The sequence below is a fragment of the Mytilus californianus genome, unplaced genomic scaffold (assembly GCF_021869535.1).
Source record: "Mytilus californianus isolate M0D057914Y unplaced genomic scaffold, xbMytCali1.0.p SCAF_11, whole genome shotgun sequence".
NCBI classification, from domain to species: domain Eukaryota; kingdom Metazoa; phylum Mollusca; class Bivalvia; order Mytilida; family Mytilidae; genus Mytilus; species Mytilus californianus.
In genome coordinates, this window is record NW_026262593.1 from 38158978 (window position 1) to 38177796 (window position 18819).

General features: G+C 31.7%; 1 protein-coding gene across 1 annotated transcript; it reads right to left on the minus strand.

Moving 5' to 3' along the window:
- Positions 1-213: 213 nt before the first annotated feature.
- Positions 214-7745, minus strand: LOC127720894 (uncharacterized). Its single transcript, XM_052227635.1, has 7 exons — positions 7204-7745; positions 5908-5966; positions 4873-4994; positions 4134-4224; positions 3245-3356; positions 2029-2203; positions 214-258 (listed from the first exon to the last, which is right to left on the minus strand). The coding sequence occupies exons 1-7, from the start codon at positions 7218-7220 to the stop codon at positions 214-216; spliced, it is 621 nt and encodes a 206-aa protein (XP_052083595.1). The 5' UTR covers positions 7221-7745.
- Positions 7746-18819: the final 11074 nt, after the last annotated feature.

Sequence of the window (18819 nt, forward strand, 5' to 3'; positions counted from 1 at the left end):
TTTACTCAGGAATATATAGGGGTATAAAGACACATATTAAATATCTTACCATCTCACTTTCATATTTCCTAAGGGCATGTACACCTGCTCTTTTGATCCACGGTGAGTTTGTAGCATTGATATGAGAAATAATATACTCATAGGAATGGTCAATAGCAGCATTTCCAAGGGCTTCTAACAGAATAACATGCCTCTTATCATATTCTTCTTGTTCTACCTCAGACTGAATGGATCTTTTTTGCCTATACAACCATGGATCTGAAATAAAAATTTGACAATCTTCATGCCTTATTTATTAGTTTTCTAAAACACCTTAAAATTCAATAGATATAAGAAGATGTGGTATGAGTGCCAATGAGACAATTCTCCATCCAAGTCACAAATTGCTTTTCAATATAGATTAAAGAGTGACTTAAAAATGCCATTTAAATGTTAGCTATAGTGGCTATGTTTCTTGATGTTCAAGGAAATAAAATACAAAATTTATACTAGATACTCTGAGACTCATTCAACCCAAGTTTGGCTGAAATTGATTCAGCAGTTTCATAGGAGAAGAATTTTTAAAGTCAGCAAACTAGATGAAAAAATTGTGAAAAATTGTCTTTAAAGGGTAATAACTCCTTAAGAGGTCAATTGACAATTTTGGTCATATAAACTTATTTGTAGATCTTACTTTGCTGAACATTTTTGCTGTTTACAGTTATCTTTTTCTATAATAATATTCAAGATAATAACAGAAACTGCAAGATTTCCTTAAAATCATCAATTCAGGGGCAATAACCTAAAAACCAGATACCCGATTTGGCTGATAATTTCAGGGCAGGTAGACCTTGACCTAATGAATGCTTTAACTTCTTGTCAAATTAATGAATCTACAACACTCTACAAAATGTAAACCAAACAAATTAACCATCAGCAAAACTTCAAACACTTGAATAGGATGTATGAAACAGATTTAGTTAAAATTCTTACCATGGAATCCTACTAATTCATTAATTTTGGTAGTTATGCTTTTTGCCTTCTCCCTTTCACCACTATCATATAATTTCTTTGCAGCAGCTCCTAAGCCCAACATAACCCCATCATAAAAACTTCCCACATACAGTGATGCTGGATACTTTTCAGGGTGAAAACAAATATCTTCCATGCTTTTTAAAATTATCTGAAAGAGTCAGTACTGGGTTAAGTTTATATATTCAAATTCAGTTTTAAATACAATATAATTAAAATCTTCTTGAATTGAAAAATGTTGAAACTATAATATTTAACATGCTTGTTACCTTTACATTAAATGGTTGCCAATTGTGCTAAACGATAAAGTGGGTAAGGGGAAACTAGATTCTTATTGCATACTGATATTGGTTAGAACAGACAAACCAGAATTGTCATAAACCATCCAAGATATTACAAAATACACCCCAAGATGTTTTCTGTTGACATGTTTCAGTTATCATCTGATCATGGGCTACAATCTATTTATTAGCAATAACCGATGCTGAAGTGTATGAGATTGAAAAAGAATTTGATCTAGAAATATTCAGCATCTGCAAAACAAGGAATAAGGTAAGATTTGTTGCATTACCGATGACTACATATAATCATATTTATCTCATATGATAAAAAAAAATAAAAATCTGCTGAAAAAATTCCCATAAATAAGGAATGGACATGTTTTAAATATTTATTTACTGGGAGTAATACATTTAGATAATCAGGTTGTCTGCATAATTGATATTGTAAAATATCAGCTGCAAGTCACAATATGAAGCTTTTTCTTGAGTGAGCACAGTGAACGAGTTAAAAAAAAACTTGAATAACAATTTACCCATAATGGGACGGACAGATGAACAGAATGACTGACAGACAGATAGGGGTAAAAGCCCCCCACTTAAAAAACATCTTTTATGGTTTCGAGCCTAAAATAAAACTGTGATGAACGTTTCACACAAAGCTGATAGAATGTTAGATTTTTATCTAATCATGAGAATGAATATGCTTTTTAATAATTTACTTCGCAATACAACTTACTGGGTGTGGTGGGTCATGAGCACTCACAACATGTATCATGTACTGTACAATTAAATCAGGATCTAGTTTGGTTCTAAGGAAAATCATTTTACCAATGATCTCTTGACTCTTCTGACTTGTCAATGATCCATATGCATCTAACATGATAACAGTAGACTGTCTTTTTTCTTGGAGTCTAAAATAAATATAATTGTAGTTAAATCTCATTCTTAAATCCTTATATGTATCTTATACAAAGTCTGACAGTTAATTCTGAAATCTTACTAAAATTATTAAAAAGTTTTCCATTACACTAGCTGTGCTGGTCGCTGGTGCTTTCTATAATACTTTATTTAAATATGATAGTTTGACTTCCTGGTCATTTGTCTTTCAATGACAGATAGTGACAAAGACATAACTGTTGTGATAATAAAATTCACCTCTCTCTACATAAGATGGCTGGTGAAAAACAAATTTAATGTAGAGACCTAATGGACAGCTATCTTAAATATCAACCAAAATAAAAAGAAAATAATGGGATATAAAATCAGCTACCAAATATGAACAGTAAATTTCTAATAACTTTATTATAAAGATATATAGAATTTAAACTAACTATAATAAATTGTTCATATAATATGAGTTCATTTCTTTCTCTTCTCAAAACCCATCACATGGTATAGCTGACTTATATAAACCCTGAAACCTAATTTCAGAAATCCTTGTAGAGTAGTTCCTGAGAAAAATGTGACGAAAGTTTTCAACTTGGCTATCATGTGTAAAATGATACAAGTGTTCGGTAAACAGGAAGTTGTTGAGTGGTGTATCTGAAAACGCATCACACGGTATAACTTACTTATATAAATAAAAACTATAAATAATATTTCCCTACATACATTTTTTTATCTTAAAATCATTAGCGAAACAGATTCCACCAATGTATCTTTTTGGGAATACTATAATGTCTTCGGTGTCAACAGTTAAATTTTAAATAATTTAAAGTGATCAACCTGCCTGGGATTTTAAATTTCATAGTATAACCATCTTGAGATCTGAAATATCACACCCCTATCACTACGTATACAGTGGTAAAATTTATGTTGCATAATAAATTTTCAGCTAAATTTTACTATACATAGCTGCATAAATAAGTATATTAACAGTCTTTGAAAAAAGCATGCAGTTGATGTAGAAATTATTTTAAATGTAAAATTTTACCATATACATTTGATCATACCTTAAGTTCAACTTCATAAAGTAATGTTCTGCAACAAATGTAAGTGTCTTATCTGGCAGAATTTGGAGAACGTTCACTAGCGCCATAAAGCATTCATTCAATCTTGGAGACCCTGAAATTCAAACTCAAAATAAAACTTTATGTTTAATTCAAAATATATTTATGTCAAAGCCTGTGGCTTGATCTATTAAAAGCCTTTCGAGACCTCAATTATGCCGACATTTGAGCTATAATTATAAGTCCTACTATAAATTACTTTCATGAACTCCAAGGCATATATCAAATTTTGACATTTGAAAAAACTTTTAAAATTAAGCATGAGTAAGACCTTCATGAAATCTGTAATTCAGTGGTTGTGGTTTGTTACTGTGAAACATATATTTTTCGTTTATTTTTTGTGCATAAATTAGGCGGTAAGTTTTCTCGTTGGAATTGTTTTACAGTTGTCATGTCGGGACATACAGTGACTTCAGTTATTGTCTGTGTCATTTGAACTCTTGTGGAGAGTTGTCTAATTTTCAATCATACCACATCTTCTTTTTATACGATAAATTCAGCTGAAAAACATTTAGCAATTCATTGAATGTAAGTGGATTGCAAATCTCCTTATATATAGGTATTCCTCTACTTGATTTCTTCTCAGATTTCTATTACAAATTATCAATGCAAAAACGGTTAAACTAATATTAAATTCACAGATTAAATATATTGAAAGAGGTAGAATAATATAAGTTCAAAACTAATATCACACCACTACACAACACAGAGAAGAAGTAAAAAGATTGTTGAAATCAATTTGGTAGTATTTTTGATATAAGATTCAGTTAAGATTATAATATTGATCTGATCTCAATACATACTTTGATGCTATAAGAACATGATGACATACCTTTTTTTGGTTCATTTTTAATACATGTGATGTTGCCTTCAATTTCCTTCATCTTTTTATCTACATCTACTTTGGGTTTTTTTCTTTCGTACTTCAATTAAAATATGTTTACAATAAAAAGAAAAAAGAAGTTTTTAACAATAGTCATATATAATTACCGACTGTGCGAGACTCTCTTTGGTGGTCAATTCAAATTCGTTAAAGACTCCCATAGTAGAAGTCATATATACTGACTATAAAGGTGACAAAGTACGTCTTAAGGTAGCACAATACAAAAGCAACTAAATTTTATCAAAATTTCATTTTCAGCTGTTTTTGTAACTTCTTAATATTCAAAAACCATAGAAGAAAAATTTGTTTACATATCTTGCACTCTTAATGAGTTTTGATGATAATTAGTTTTATAAACAAATGCATGTGTCTGAGTGATACAAGATAAGAACATGTGGACAGTACTTTGTGGTTAATCAATAGAATCATTTGATAGCTTTATGACCACTGACCAGCAATAAAAATATACATGAATTATTAAGGAGATTTTGTTCTACATTTATTTACTGTTTAAAGGTATCCCTTTTTCAAGCCCTGTCTCAGACATTATGTAGATTTTTGTTTGTGATAAATCAAACATAATCTTACTTTTGCAATGTTGCAGCTCTGTAGTCTAAAAAAATAAAAAATAAAAACTACTGTCTATCTTATGGATAAAACATAAATAACATTAGATGTAGACATATACCTTGCTCACATGTATACTGCTATTGAGTATACTTTCTGATGGTTTCTCTAATATGTTCTTTACTGGCTGTTTTGTCAAGAAAATCAATTCACCTTTACTTAAAATAGTCATTTCTGGATACTCTAAAATGATACAGCAGTATAATAAATCAATATAAAGTACAAAATGACAGCAGACTAGTTCTATACTTTGATTGACTGCACAATCATGCATAAAAGAAGATGTTGAGTATGTTACATGGCACAGCAAGCCACACACACACACAAACTAAAAGACCTGTATTATAATTGATCTACATTGTCATCAACAATATACAAGTGTGTATTCAAAAAATTATGAATAAGCTAAAGAAACACAGGATGGCAACTTCATCAGTACCAAATAAAGAGACTTAACAGAGGAAGAAGCTATAAATTCTTCAATTTTTTTCAAGCCAGATTGAGAAGTCCCATGATTTATATTCATTGGTTGGACTTGGTCTGGATCGAACCCATGCCAAGGACAGTTATGAAATTGGATCTTTTGCTGTATTGTACATTTGTACTCTATCCTCATGGATTTTATTTGATTTTGATTTTTGGTGTTTTAACACAACTTTTAAGCACAGCATTTAGGCTATTTCGTGGCAGCCAGTTTTTATTGGTGAAGGAAGCCGGAGTGCCTGGAGAAAACCACCGACCTTCGATAGGAAAACTGACAATCCTAGTCAATTAAGATTGGAGTCGGGTGCACCCACATGAGCGCGGTTCGAACTCACAACCTCAGTGTTGACTGGCTAATGAATACAGTAGTAACTACTTAGACTACTCAGCCACCGAGGCCCCTTCTGTCCTCATGGAATAAATTCACAATTATAAAATATTTCATGACATCTTTTTCTGAATGTTTTATTCTGCTCAGAGTAATTCAAAAAGTGTGAAGAAGACACCCACCAGACAGTATGTAGACTTACCATACACACCAGACCATCAAATATTATTAAAATCAATAATTCAAAAAGTGTCAAGATAAAAGAAAAATTTATATAATATTTACCCATATTTGAAAACTTGTTGACAGCCTTTACTTTTCTCATATTCTTGTGGGGATCAAATCTGAATTATAGAAATCATTGATATTCAAAAATCTAAAATCTGTAATATTTCCTAAAAGTTCCCAAATTTCTTTCAAGAATAACATTTATTCTTTTATTTTTTGTCCAGCCTGTGAAATTCCTGTTGCACATGCTTGGCATAGGAATTTTATTGTTGTTGCCAATGCCTCGAATAGTCTACAGCTTCAACATTCAGGTTCTAGTTAAAGTTTTTTAGACATCAATAACCATGACAACCCACTGCATTTGTTTGCACCTTTCCTAAGTCAGGAACCTGTTGTTTAGTGGTTGTCGTTTGTTGATGTGGTTCATAAGTGTTTTTATTTTCTCAGTTTTAAAATAGATTAGACATTTGGTTTTCCTGTTTAAATGGTTTTACACTAGTCATTTTTGGGACCCTTTATAGCTTGCTGTTCGGTGTGAGCCAAGGCTCTTTGGTGAAGGCTGTACTCTGACCTTTAATGGTTTGCTTTTTACAAATTGTGGCTTGGATGGAGTTGTCTCATTGGCACTCATACCACATCTTCTTATATATTTACAAACCTTCATGGAATTTTACAGAATATTTTTTATTACAGAAGGACTTTGTCAAACCACAAATTAATCATAATGGAGTTTTGTGTGATTTGGACAGATGCTTAAACTACATCATACTGACCAAAATAATGAAAATATTGTTTTATCCTTTTTCTGTAATGTAGTTTTTTTTTGCAGTTAACATGAAAATACAATCAATCTAGTGTTAAAAGTTTGATACATGTATACACCAATAACTTTGTCATGTTTGTAAATCCTTCATAAAATTTTATGAAACTTGGCATAAACTTTTTTATGTTTATAACAGCAGATATAATGTCTTTTATTTTTTTATTTTTTCATATTTTTCTTCTATTTTTCAGTATTTAACTGTCTGATAGATGGATCCCTCATTCTATTGCAATTAACATTTACAGACAGTTTTAGGATAAATTGTGTTATATGTAATAAATTTGTAAACCCTTCATGCATGGTTGATGTGTAAAAAATCAGATTGGTGAGAATGAGTACCAAGGGCAACCTTGAATCTGTTCAATAAAATATTTTTGAAATCTCAAGAAGAGATTTTATATGAATTTATAGGGTTAATTATACTTATCCATGATAAGTATATTTAACCAAATTCATATAAAATTGGATTGGTGAGAATGAGTTTCTAGGGCATCCTTGAATCTGTTTAATAAAATATCTTAGAAACCTACCCTTGTGCACCAGTCATGGCTGTAAAACTATCTTCTATCAAAACCTTATGTATAATACCAAGTTTCTTTTGATAAAATAAAGTCTGAAAATAGATACCGTAAATTAAGAAATTATTAAGTGCATTTATTATTTGGATTTGATCATGACAGACCAATATGAGAGAATAATTATTGCCATTGCAGGAAAAGATGCATACAAATATATATTTCAAGATTTCAGAATGCTATTTCCTTGGACTATTATACTAACAGGACTGGAAACCGTTACACCAATCAGTGTAATAATACTCCACATCACGGTTGTTAGAACGAGACTTTACCTGTGCTATTTATCGATACGCCATATTGTTTTGACAGTGACAGTGTGCCTTGATCTTATAATTTCAATAATTTTTTATTTTTATTTTATAGTTATTCGAAATGATAACCCTTAATATAAACATGGTTACTATAATGATAAAAAATATCTCGATCTTTGACATTTGTTATTAATCACCAAATTCCGTCTTAAGTGTAAATAAACTGTTATCACAGAGATAAGTCTCGCATTTATGAATTTCGATAAGGCAAATGTTAAAATTAAAATAGCAACATGTAAGGGATCATAGATTTATTCTTACAAGGAAGCTCCAAGCATGCTCGGAGGATGCTCTTAAGTAGGCTCTTCTCAGCAGTTTATGTGACAATAATTATCATGATCCATTAAAATGTCAATCAAATCTATAGCACTTCTATAATAAGGAAAGTAGAGCATTATAGAGGAAGCTCAATTAACACCTGTGTAAACATCTGGTCTATTCAAATACATTTTGCATGAAATTTTACAAAACTATAAAATAGATAAGAAATTCTTTAATAGTACTGTACAATGCTTGGAAAGAATTATCAAGTCCTCACAGAAAGAAAATGTTTTTAAAACATTTTCTTAATAATTATCATTCTTTTTCAATACAAAAAAAATAATTAAATTTGATATTTAAAATATAAATATATTTTAAATTTATACTACAAAAGTCATCAAAGACACAAACTATGGTTATTGATTTATAACCAATTACTACCAAAACATAGTACATACAGTTTCATGCGAAAAAGGGTTGATTTTTTTTTTATATTGCATTTGATTTGACAGTTGTTGGAAATTAACCCTCCATTTCATTGCAGAAAAGTGTTTTTGAGACATAAACATGTATCTTGGGTGTTTCAAAGCGATAAAAAAAAATATTTGGTGTTCTATAAATATTTTGGAAATTTGAGGGGACATTGCTACTAAAGCTTGTAAACAGGGAAAAAAGGGGGAGAGAATTTGATTGGTTAACTTCTGGTGATGTTTACTTTCTTATATGCACTGAAAAGTTATGTTGTATTGTTACTATAGTACAGGACAGGATAAAACTTTACTCATGTCATGTAATTCTTTATTTAAAACATAGATAAATTCTGCACATTTTTTTTTTTAAATACCAATTAAACAAAGATTGATAAGGGAAAAACAATTTTATGTTAAATTTTCACTAAAGTACAGGACAGGATAAAACTTTACTCTTGCCAAGTATTTCTTTATTTAAAACAAAGCCAAATCCGCACAATTTATAAAAATGCCAATTAAAGAGAGACGTACTATAGGGAAAACAATGGTGGTATTACCCCCTCAACTTTTCCTAAAGTAGCCATATTTTCTATAAAAGAACAAATTTTGCTATATAAAAAAACATATTACCATTGTTTAGTTAGAGCTATTACTTAAACAAGTAATTTTCAAAATTACCTATACAATTTATGTAGAAAACGAGGCTGTTTCAAATATTACTTCTATATCATGAATAAGTAACTTCTGTTAATATTATTTTTATAGGTGTTCATTCATACAGGTTTTGCTAGCTTTAACAAATTTTTACAGACATCTGGTTTGTTTTCCTCCTAAAATATAAAAGTATTTAAATCCTCCTGAAACACTAATTGCCTTTCTGATGCCACACTTCTTGGTCAAAGATTGGTCTCTTGGGGCTATCAAAATATCATTTTTCCTTAAAAATCTTAGAGATAGACAGATATAAATAGATGGAACCTTGTGATATAATTATTACTTGAAGTTATTTATAATTTGTAATCTTAATCAAAAACAATTACATATATTAAATAATTGTAAGTACTAAGTTTTTCAAAGATGTATAAAATAATTTATAAAAGTATTATTTTTGTCTGACATTATTTTTAAAGTAACCTCTATACTCATCTCAAATACTCAAATTGGACAAATACTTAATTGTATTTAATGAAATGATATAAAAATTCTTAAAAACTACATTTAGTCCATGCTTCTTTTGACATTTAAAATTACTATTGAGTTATCAAATAATTTTTAAAAACAAAAAATACCTATATATAAGTAACTAAAAAAATAACTTGTTAAGTATCACCCCCTGACTGTTGTTTGTGTCTTAATAACTTTTATGTAGCATATTATATAATATAAACTATATTTAAATCATATCATCTAATTATAAAATTTGAGAGTTTTTTTAATATAAATAAATGTGGATAGTGTCCACATGTGGACACAGATGATGCCCCCGCTTGCATATCATATAGTTATAAAGGGACATAACTGAAGAACGGTAAAAATGACACTACCCAAATTTGAACTTGATCTGAGTTTTGTGGTAATAAGCATTGTGTGTAAGTCTCATAACATTTGGTTGAGGCTAACTTAAGTAGAGAACAGAAACTAAAAATTCAGCAATTTTTCTATTTGTAATGACGCATAACTCTAGAACGGTTGTGTATAAGTTTTACAACATTTGGTTGAGACACACTAAAAAATTCAGCAATTCTTATGTTTATAATGGGACATAACTCTAGAATGGTAAAAGTGTTGCCACCTAATTTCGTACTTAATCTGTATTATGTAGTAATTAGCATTGTGTATAAGTTTCATAACATTTGGTTGAGGCAAACTCAAGTTAGAGAACTGAAACAAAAAAAATGTACTTGATCTTTACTGAGTTTTGTTGGAATGAATATTGTGTATAGGTTTCACAATGTTTGGCTGGGGAAAACTTCAGTTACAGAATGGAAACTAAAAAATTTTGCAATCTTTCTATTTATAAAGGGGCATAACTCAATAATGGTTAAAGTGACACTACCCAAATTCAACTTGATCTGTGTTTTATCAGTGGTAGTCAAAATTAAACATTGCATTGTATAAAGCATTGATTGTAGTTGATTCAACTATAATCATGGTCAAAGGAAGATAACTCCAATTTTAAAAATATATTATATAAACTTGATATTTAGAAGAAAATAAAAATTTTGCAATTTTTCCTTTTATAAAGGGGCATAACTCTAGATCGATTAAAGTGACACCACCAAAATTCAAACTTGATCTGTGTTTTGTGGTAATAAGCATTGTGTATAAGTTTCATAACATTTGGTTGAGGCAAACTTAAGTTAGAGAACGGAAACTAAAAATTTTGCAATATTTCCTTTTATAAAGGGGCATAACTCTAGATCGGTTAAAGTGACGCCACCAAAATTCAAACTTGATCTGTGTTTTGTGGTAATAAGCATTGTGTATAAGTTTCATAACATTTGGTTGAGGCAAACTGAAGTTAGAGAACGGAAACCAATTTCGGGACGTACGGACGGATGTACGTACGTACGTACGTACGTACAGACGGACAAGGGTAAAACTTAATGCCCCCTCCGGTACGGCGGGGGCATAAAAAAGGAATTATTATTAAATATAATAAGTAATTATTTAAATCACTTTTACTTTTTGTGGAGACTTGAGATTTCTTTCCAAGCATTACACAGTACTGTTGGAGAATTTCTAATCTATTTAATAGTTTTGTAAAATTTCATGCAAAATGTATTTAAATAGACCAGATGTTTACACAGGTGTTAATTGAGCTTCCTCTATAATGCTTTACTTTCCTTATTATAGAAGTGGTGTAGATTTGATTGACATCTTAATGGATCATGATAATTATTGTCACATTAACTGCCGAGAAGAGCTTACTTAAAAAGCTCAGAGCATCCTCCGAGCATGCTCGGAGCTTCCTCATAAGAATAAATCTATGATCCCTAAGTTTTGCAAATATTCAAAGTCAATGAATCATGACTGAAGGTACATGGCTAAACAATTTCCATGGAAATGAGATGTGCCAATGCTAATACAACTGCATACCAAATACCATTAACTTACCACTAGTGGTTCCCCATAAACTGGCCTAATCACAAACAAATACATGAAAACTAAGCAAAATTTTCAAAGTCTATAGACATGATAGACTGTAACTGAGGGGTCGGGGCCAAATAATCTCCATGGTAATGAGATGTGCTAATACTAATACAACTGCATACCAAATATCTTTGACTTACCACTAGTGGTTCACCATAAACTAGACCTAATCATAATCTAATACATTGTTGACGCCGCCGACGCCGGAAACAGCATAAATATGTCTCGCTTTTTGACTCCGTCAAAAAAATGACATATAAAGATTGAAAATTTCAGGATGATTATAGCGTGGGGACGATGTGGAAAAAAGTATATGATTCATAAAATTTCTTATAAATGTTGATTGAAAAGTGATATGCGAGTTCGGTTTGTTGTAATATCATATTTATAGTTTATAGTTTGGATTTGCCTATTTTTATTGTCACTTTTTAAAGTGAAAAGTGGAATATAAATCACTTTCTGATTATGTACGGAACCCACATGCACGGCTCAAATAAATTATACTGTTCCTATAAAATTGCCTACTTCTTTTTATGTGCAATATTAGTATTAAAATCAGAGTTAATTTTGCTTAGTAATGGTCTTCAGGTGGCATTACATGTAGCATATGATTTCGTGAAAATATGTTCACTGGTTCCACAATCATACCTACAAAAGTAGTGTTCACAGCCATATTGAAATTTTAGAGTAAAAACGAAGCTCATAAAAGTTCAAAACGATGTGCCTATATTTTCATGAGACCCGGGTAACTTTTGTTATATGAATTAATTATGAACTGAAGTTGTCAACATTGTTTTTATTGCACACTTTTTGTTTTTATCAGGATTAATTTTGATCAGTTAACCTTTGACACGTTGTTTTCTTAGCGGTCAAGTAAAGTAGTCATTTGGACTATATCTGTTTTATTTTCAACACTAATATATTGACTATTTGTTAATAATTTTTCGTAAACAATATATATTTTTTACATTTAAATTAATCAATTTAATGTTTGTTGTTTTTTTTATTTCAAATCCACCAATTTTAACAGTATTCTTTATATGCTGACTTGTTGGCAGAAATCGTTTACATTCATTTACCGAATTCTAATTCACTACGCGACACGATAAGCTGTCAATCAAAACAAAAAATCAATAATCCGCTATCGGGGCAATGAAATCTCAAAAGATCGATCAGTTTCAAGTCCCGTTATATGATAGTCCAATGCAGCTATTTCTTATAGTTGATACTCACCCATCCCAAGAAGCATCATTTATATTTGCAATAATATTGTAACAGGAGAGCATGATTCTACTTGCAAAATCGCATGTCTCCACCGTGACTCGAACCCGGGACTTCTGTGCTACAAGGCAGCGTGTTAACCGACTGAGCTAAAGAAGTACTTCCTTAGCTCAACCGCTTACGGCTGACTAAGTATCTACTAAATTTCTAAGGGAAGCAATCCCGTCACACTTCCCCACCTCAAGAGTCATAATACTCTATAATGATGATATCTTCATCTTTTTTATATTAATGTTTTAACCTGGCTAGGTATTTCTTCTAACCGTGGGTTTTTATTGTTGGGTGCCAATGTAACCGGAAAGCATGATTCTACTTGCAAAATCACATGTCTCCACTGGGACTTGAACCCGGGATCGACCTCTGTGTTACAAGGCAGCACGTTAACTGACGGAGCTAAAGAAGTACTTCCTTAGCTCAACCGCTTATGGCTGACTAAGTATCTACTAAATTTCTAAGGGAAGCAATCCCGTCACACTATTACAGTCGATTTCATTGAGTATGTAGGAAAAGGTAAAATCTTTGGTTAGCTTGCTTGCTAGCTGAACTGGGAAGTCATTATTAGTTTAGGTAAACTACCCTCCTTTATGAGTAGACTAGTCCGACAGACAGATAGAATTGGTTATCTGTGGGACTTATATAAGTCTACTCATAAAGGAGGGTAGTTTACCTAACCTAATAATGACTTCACAGTTCAGCTAGCAAGCAAGCTAACCAAAGATTATACCTATTCCTACACACTCAATGAAATCGGCTGTAATAAAATCCTTCCCACTCCCAAAATTGTAAATATTATCATAAATAAGTACATGCATACAATAAGTAGACTGGCATCCTCAAAACTTCCTCTTCTTGTCAGTACTGTCGAGTTTCCCAAGCTTTACAATTTGTTGTCAGCAGTTACCTCCCCTAATTTCGACAAACCAAGGAGTCATGATTTTTTTATTTGATGCCCAACCGTCAATCAAGGATGCAAAAAAAATCTAAACCTAAAAATACCATCAGAAGACGTCGAGATTATCTGAACTAATTAGAGTGTGTATTAACACATTAAATCATTGAAAATCTCTGTAATTTTGGGTCAATCCTGTATCAAATGTCAGCCTCAATGACAATGAATATTTAAAAACTGATCACCTTGGTCATTGGCAATGCTTGGATTATTTTTGTTCTGCCAGTTGGTCACTTTTGTTAAGTGGGATTATCCCCGCCCCAACCATTTTTTTTAAATGTACCACAATAATGTGTGGCCAGGTGAAATTATATTCATAGTTGGTCTCTGCTTTAGTGATAACCCCGTGCAGACTCCAAAATTCTGACGTTATCACGTGACTGCAGTGTGTAAAATGAGATCGAATCTGGAAAACGAACGTTGTTCTTGGGGTGATTTTCTTCTCAGCTGCTGACACAGGCGGATTCAGGAGGCCCGGGCCCCCCTTTTGTGTGGGAAAAAATTTGGTTGATTTTATAGGGAATCACGGAAGCATCACTGGAGAGCGCCCCCCCCCTTTTAGGTCAGTCATTCAACTTTCATACAATAAATGCTGCCCGCGATAGATTTCCATGCATCTTCTGTGCAATATTTCTTTATTACTCTTATGTTAACTAGTTTGTCTAGACATGCACTTGAAACCATTTCAGGTCGAGTTTTGAGTTGTTGAACCATAGACTAAATTATAAAGTCTTGTTATATAGTCCTCGAATCACGTTTCAACAGATGAACATAGTTGCCGTTTTCAAACTGCTCCAAAACCTGTTGTAGCTCTTCGTATGAGTCGAACTAAGCGTAAAATTCAAGTTTGTTTGATAACAAATTTTTATGTTCCATCTTTGAACGTCAATATTCAACAGAAATTAACGTTTGTGCATGCAATTTAATGAGTGTAGTTAACTGAAAGTGAATAAACACGACCCTGAAGGCAAAGTAAAAACTAAAAAATTTAAATAAGACCGGCAAAATAGCAAAACTCTATATAGATCGCTATTTTGCCGGAGCTGGTAGAATAGCCCCTAAGAGGCTATTTTGCCGGAGCCGGCAAAATAGCCACTGCCATACATTTATACGATAGTTTCAGATATAGTCTGAGGTTTAGCAAGTCTTTTTAACAATAAAAGAAAGTTTTCGATACGAAAGAGGTTTCAGAGCTTGCAATAAATATTTCCGGCCCACTGAATCAGCTGCTTTGACCATTGAGAAACATTAGTCCAAATAATTATGACGTCTTGCAAGGCTATTTTAATGCTTTATGGCCACCTAAATCACAAAGTATATTGCAAAAAAAGATTGAATTTTCAAAAAACCTACTTCTGATAATGTGTAAAAAATACAGTTTTCTTGTCGTACGTGCTCTTATTCTTAAAATAACTGCCTCTTTCAACGGCTGTAAATAAAAAAAAAGACTTTAATTGGATACCTTTTCGAAAAATTCTTTCGAATGTTCTATGATGTTACTGGTTCTAACTTTTTTGAATTCAGTTCCTGTCTCTGTGTCTTTGGCTGTGTATCTGGCGGAGTGTGGCCCTGAAAAACAATCACTGGCAAAATATGATAGTTAATTTTTCGATATCATTGTCTACCTGCATTATATCCCAATCCGTTCTTTGAATCCGTTGTCTCCGTTTGCTTATCACAATTTGTTTCTGCCGGAAAAAGGGGGGTCTTCGATGAAGTAACTTTTCAAATGCGTGAACATATTTTAAATTCGTATAACATTAGTTTGTGTATTCAATGTTACGATTCATGTGAAATTGCACACCTTATCTATATAGGTTTTTCAATTTCAATTTTGAATTAGAAATTTAAATGAAATGTACTATTTCAAATACACACAAATAAACTTGCATATTTTTATTTTAGGATAAATTATTGTATATCGTGTTTCGAAGTGCAATTAGGATTATTTTGCATCGTGTTTCGGCGTGAAAACTGTATAAATTTTAGATTCTTTTTATAAGAGATGAGCAGTCATTATGTAACCTGTGACGTTTGTTTTTTTTTTTTTTCTTTTGCATTATTATTTTAATGCTCAGATAGAAAAAGATATGATAATTAACGAGTTGACTCCTTTCATTTATAGTGTGTTATCTGCTGATTTAAAGGTCATATGATTTTCATATAAACGAAGGCCCCAGATTTCAGACGGATGATAATTAAAGGTCGTTTGTGATTTATACTTTATCAAGTTTGAAAAGCTATTTTGTATAGATTGAAGTGTCCATGGTAAACCCAAAACTGGAAAATAAAAAGGCTGCTCACATGAAGGTTATGCTCACACAGTTGACACTCAATCAGTCTTTCTGAGATTTTTTGTTTTTACAAGAACTCATTTACTGGACAACATTTAAAATATACATGAACAAAATTTCTTTTGTGTCTCGAAGATACGCATCCGAACCTATTCAAACAAGAGATAGAAACGTCGAAGGCTCACATAGCAAAGTATAAATACAATGGGTTTCTATCTGTTAATGACATGTCCGCTAATATATATGTAGGACTCAAATCTATGGTGGGTTCCAGATCTATGGCAGATTCCTAATCTATGGTAAATGTGACGTAACAAACACAAAACAAATCACAAATCTTTGGCAGTTTTTTTCATTTCTTCAAATCTATGTCAGATTTGGATACTACGAAATTGTCGTCACAATTAAATAACGTCATGATAAGTCGAAGCCGCCGCTAACGATGACGGTTTTGATATATAGAAGGAAAAGAAAAAGATCGAACAAGCCAGTTTTTAAACACCATAATCCATAAATAAATTATATTTCAGAATTGTTTTTGTTTCCGCTCCTTTTTTTCTTCTTTCGTGTTCCTGATGTTGCCCTCACCCTTAATTGTACGAGTTTTACTGTGCATTTTGATTAGCTTTTTGCTGTTTTCTTGTTAATTTCTTTATCCCTATGGTCTCTTTAATTTTCTGTTAGATGTAACATAACGAACAGCATTTTGTCAGCTATATAACAGTGACTACCAGTACTATTGTAGCAATACTTGAGATTTTGAAACAAACAAAAAATTTGTCACAGATTTCTAATACACATTTTCATTATTTTCCTCTATGTCTATGTTGAATAACTGTATTGTTCGAGTAATAGGGATTTTTTTAAAGAAAGCAACGTGTTTGAGGCAAGTCATTGTTCATTACAGGACTTAAATCGTCATTGGCCAATGAAGGGTCAAACATGTACATAGTACCATACACAGAGAAGAAAGTACCATACACAGAGAAGAAATGCCTAACCTTCCGGGGCACATGATTTCAACCCTACAGTCTGTGTTCGTTTCACAAATGGTTATGGATATGCTTCCTAGTCGTACTCCTAATCCGTTCTTCTTATACTGACTTTCTCTTAAAGCAGCCTTTTCGCTACTTTTGGACATGTCAACTTGTTTAAGGCATCTTTGAAATTATTGGCTAGATATGTACTGACTGGTCCGCCATTTGTCATTCATTTGAAAACTAGAAATCCGCCATAGATTAGGAAACTACAAAAATTGCCATAGATTAGGAAACTAAATAATTCCATAGATTAGGATTCTAAAAAATCTGCCATAGATTGGGGATGGAATGACGTCATATTTACCATAGATTAGGAATCTGCCATAGATCTGGAAAACCACCATAGATGTGAGTCCTACATATATATTCTCGTTCTATTGGAAATGCAATCCGTATCATAACGATCTAACCCAAACTTACCATTAATTTGTATATACCTGTATATATATATATACAAGTCTAAATTGAAAACAACGTTCAAACCTATGATTGCGTTGGATAAAAACCGCAGTTTTTATACGTGTGCATGTAAATGCGGATTTCGACAATTAATGTCTCTTCAGTGATTTTAGGGATCGAAACGGTATTTGGAAGGCCATATAATTTACCTCAATTTAGGATAGACTCTTGAATTTTAAAGAGTCGAAATAGGATGAACGGATCATATAAACCCTAAGGAAAATATAATACAAGCCCAAACGAAAAAATATAAACTAGTCTAAATTGAAAACAACGTTCAAACCTATGATTGCGTTGGATAAAAACCGCAGTTTTTATACGTGTGCATGTATAACAAATTTCTTAGAAGAGGGGTCTAAATACAGCACAAATAACATTTTCCAAAAGACCAAAAGAGTGAAAAAGTATATTTTAACAAAACGCATTTGACTAACAGGTCGAACAACGGATGATCTTAAACCCTGCTGACTGCCATTGGCGATTGCCAAATAAATTGATCACCAGATTTAACAAAATAGATCTTAATATTAATTTAATACCAAACAGAAAACAATGAACTTGCAGAAAGATGGTATTATATACATTCAAAGGAAAAAATGAATTTTCGAAAACAAATTGTGGCACTGACATATAAACGTAGCTGTATATATGATTTCGAAAAATTACACAAACGACAGAAAAAAAAAATCGCAAACTCACCCTCATTTCCAATTTCTTGTGTCTGATATTTCCATTGTCCGTTTCCTTCATTCACTAATCCAGTATGAAGCTGAAAAACATTGCTAAGCTGGGAACGATGTGGTTTTTAGCTTGAACATATTTGTAATTTCTAGCTTAATCACTCCCGCAGAGTCACATAGCCTTTGTTTTCTGTGTTACGCTTTTCTCTTTATATTTTCTTTAAAATTGTATCAGGAAATGAAAGGAAAAACGGCAACAAGGCAATTTGTAAGGCGAATGCTTTATTCAAAAATATAAAGGATACAAAAATTAGCTTTTTAGTGCTTTTAAAAGTGTTCATCTTGGTCATGATGATGTTCTTGGAACTTTTACAAACGATGGCCTACACACATTCAAAATGTATAAGTGATTACTTTTATTAGAATAACATTCAGAATAAAAGTAAAAAAAGCTATCTTTTAAAGGCCATTTAGAAAAAAAAGGTTTGGTTAACTGCTAAGAGATGAAAAAAACGTGACTATGTAATCCAAAAAAAAAATAGACAAGGAACACTACGCTATATTATATATTTTTAGATGTCTACTTCTTTGACGTTGTTTCTTTTTTTATCCCCTATAACAAAACAGTCAATTTGTCTAAAGATAAGAGTTATAAGATTTTATTAATATA

Coding starts and splice junctions, on each gene's coding strand:
- LOC127720894 (XM_052227635.1), bottom strand. Junction 4,995..5,907: donor CAACAAGTTTTCAAATATGG/GTAAATATTATA, acceptor GTATCATTTTAG/AGTATCCAGAAATGACTATT. Junction 4,225..4,872: donor GCAGTATACATGTGAGCAAG/GTATATGTCTAC, acceptor TTTTAATTGAAG/TACGAAAGAAAAAAACCCAA.